Genomic DNA, 279 nt, shown 5'->3' with positions numbered 1-279 from the left:
TGCCGCCCCGCTTCGGGACCCGGGTTGCCCGCGTACCTGTGCGGAGCGGGGGCCCCTCACTGCTGCTTGCAGGTGGAGAGCTTGCGGATCTTGCTGCTGGCAGAGCAGGCCTTGCGGGAGGGGTTGGACGAGGCGCTCGCCCGCCGCTCGGCCTTGGATTTGGTGCTCAGCTGTCCCGTCTCCGTCCCGTTCATGCACACCGCCTTGGGCAGCCCCTTGCCGCGGCTCTGCCCGTTCTGCCCGGCCTCCTCCTCAGGCACCTGTCCTGCCAGGGCAGGG

At 71.0% G+C, this 279-nt stretch overlaps 1 protein-coding gene across 1 annotated transcript in view; it reads right to left on the bottom strand.

The window, feature by feature from the left end:
• Nucleotides 1-36: 36 nt before the first annotated feature.
• Nucleotides 37-279, bottom strand: part of STK11 (serine/threonine kinase 11) — a 31,802-nt gene continuing 31,559 nt past the window's right edge. The window contains exon 9 of the mRNA XM_010133853.1: nt 37-265. Within this exon, the coding sequence (XP_010132155.1) occupies nt 57-265 (209 nt within the window). The 3' untranslated portion in view covers nt 37-56. The remainder of the gene's footprint in view (nt 266-279) is intronic.

Source organism: Buceros rhinoceros, unplaced genomic scaffold (genome assembly GCF_000710305.1).
Source record: "Buceros rhinoceros silvestris isolate BGI_N320 unplaced genomic scaffold, ASM71030v1 scaffold24283, whole genome shotgun sequence".
Lineage (NCBI taxonomy): Eukaryota > Metazoa > Chordata > Aves > Bucerotiformes > Bucerotidae > Buceros > Buceros rhinoceros.
This window is presented reverse-complemented; position numbering and strand designations above follow the sequence as displayed.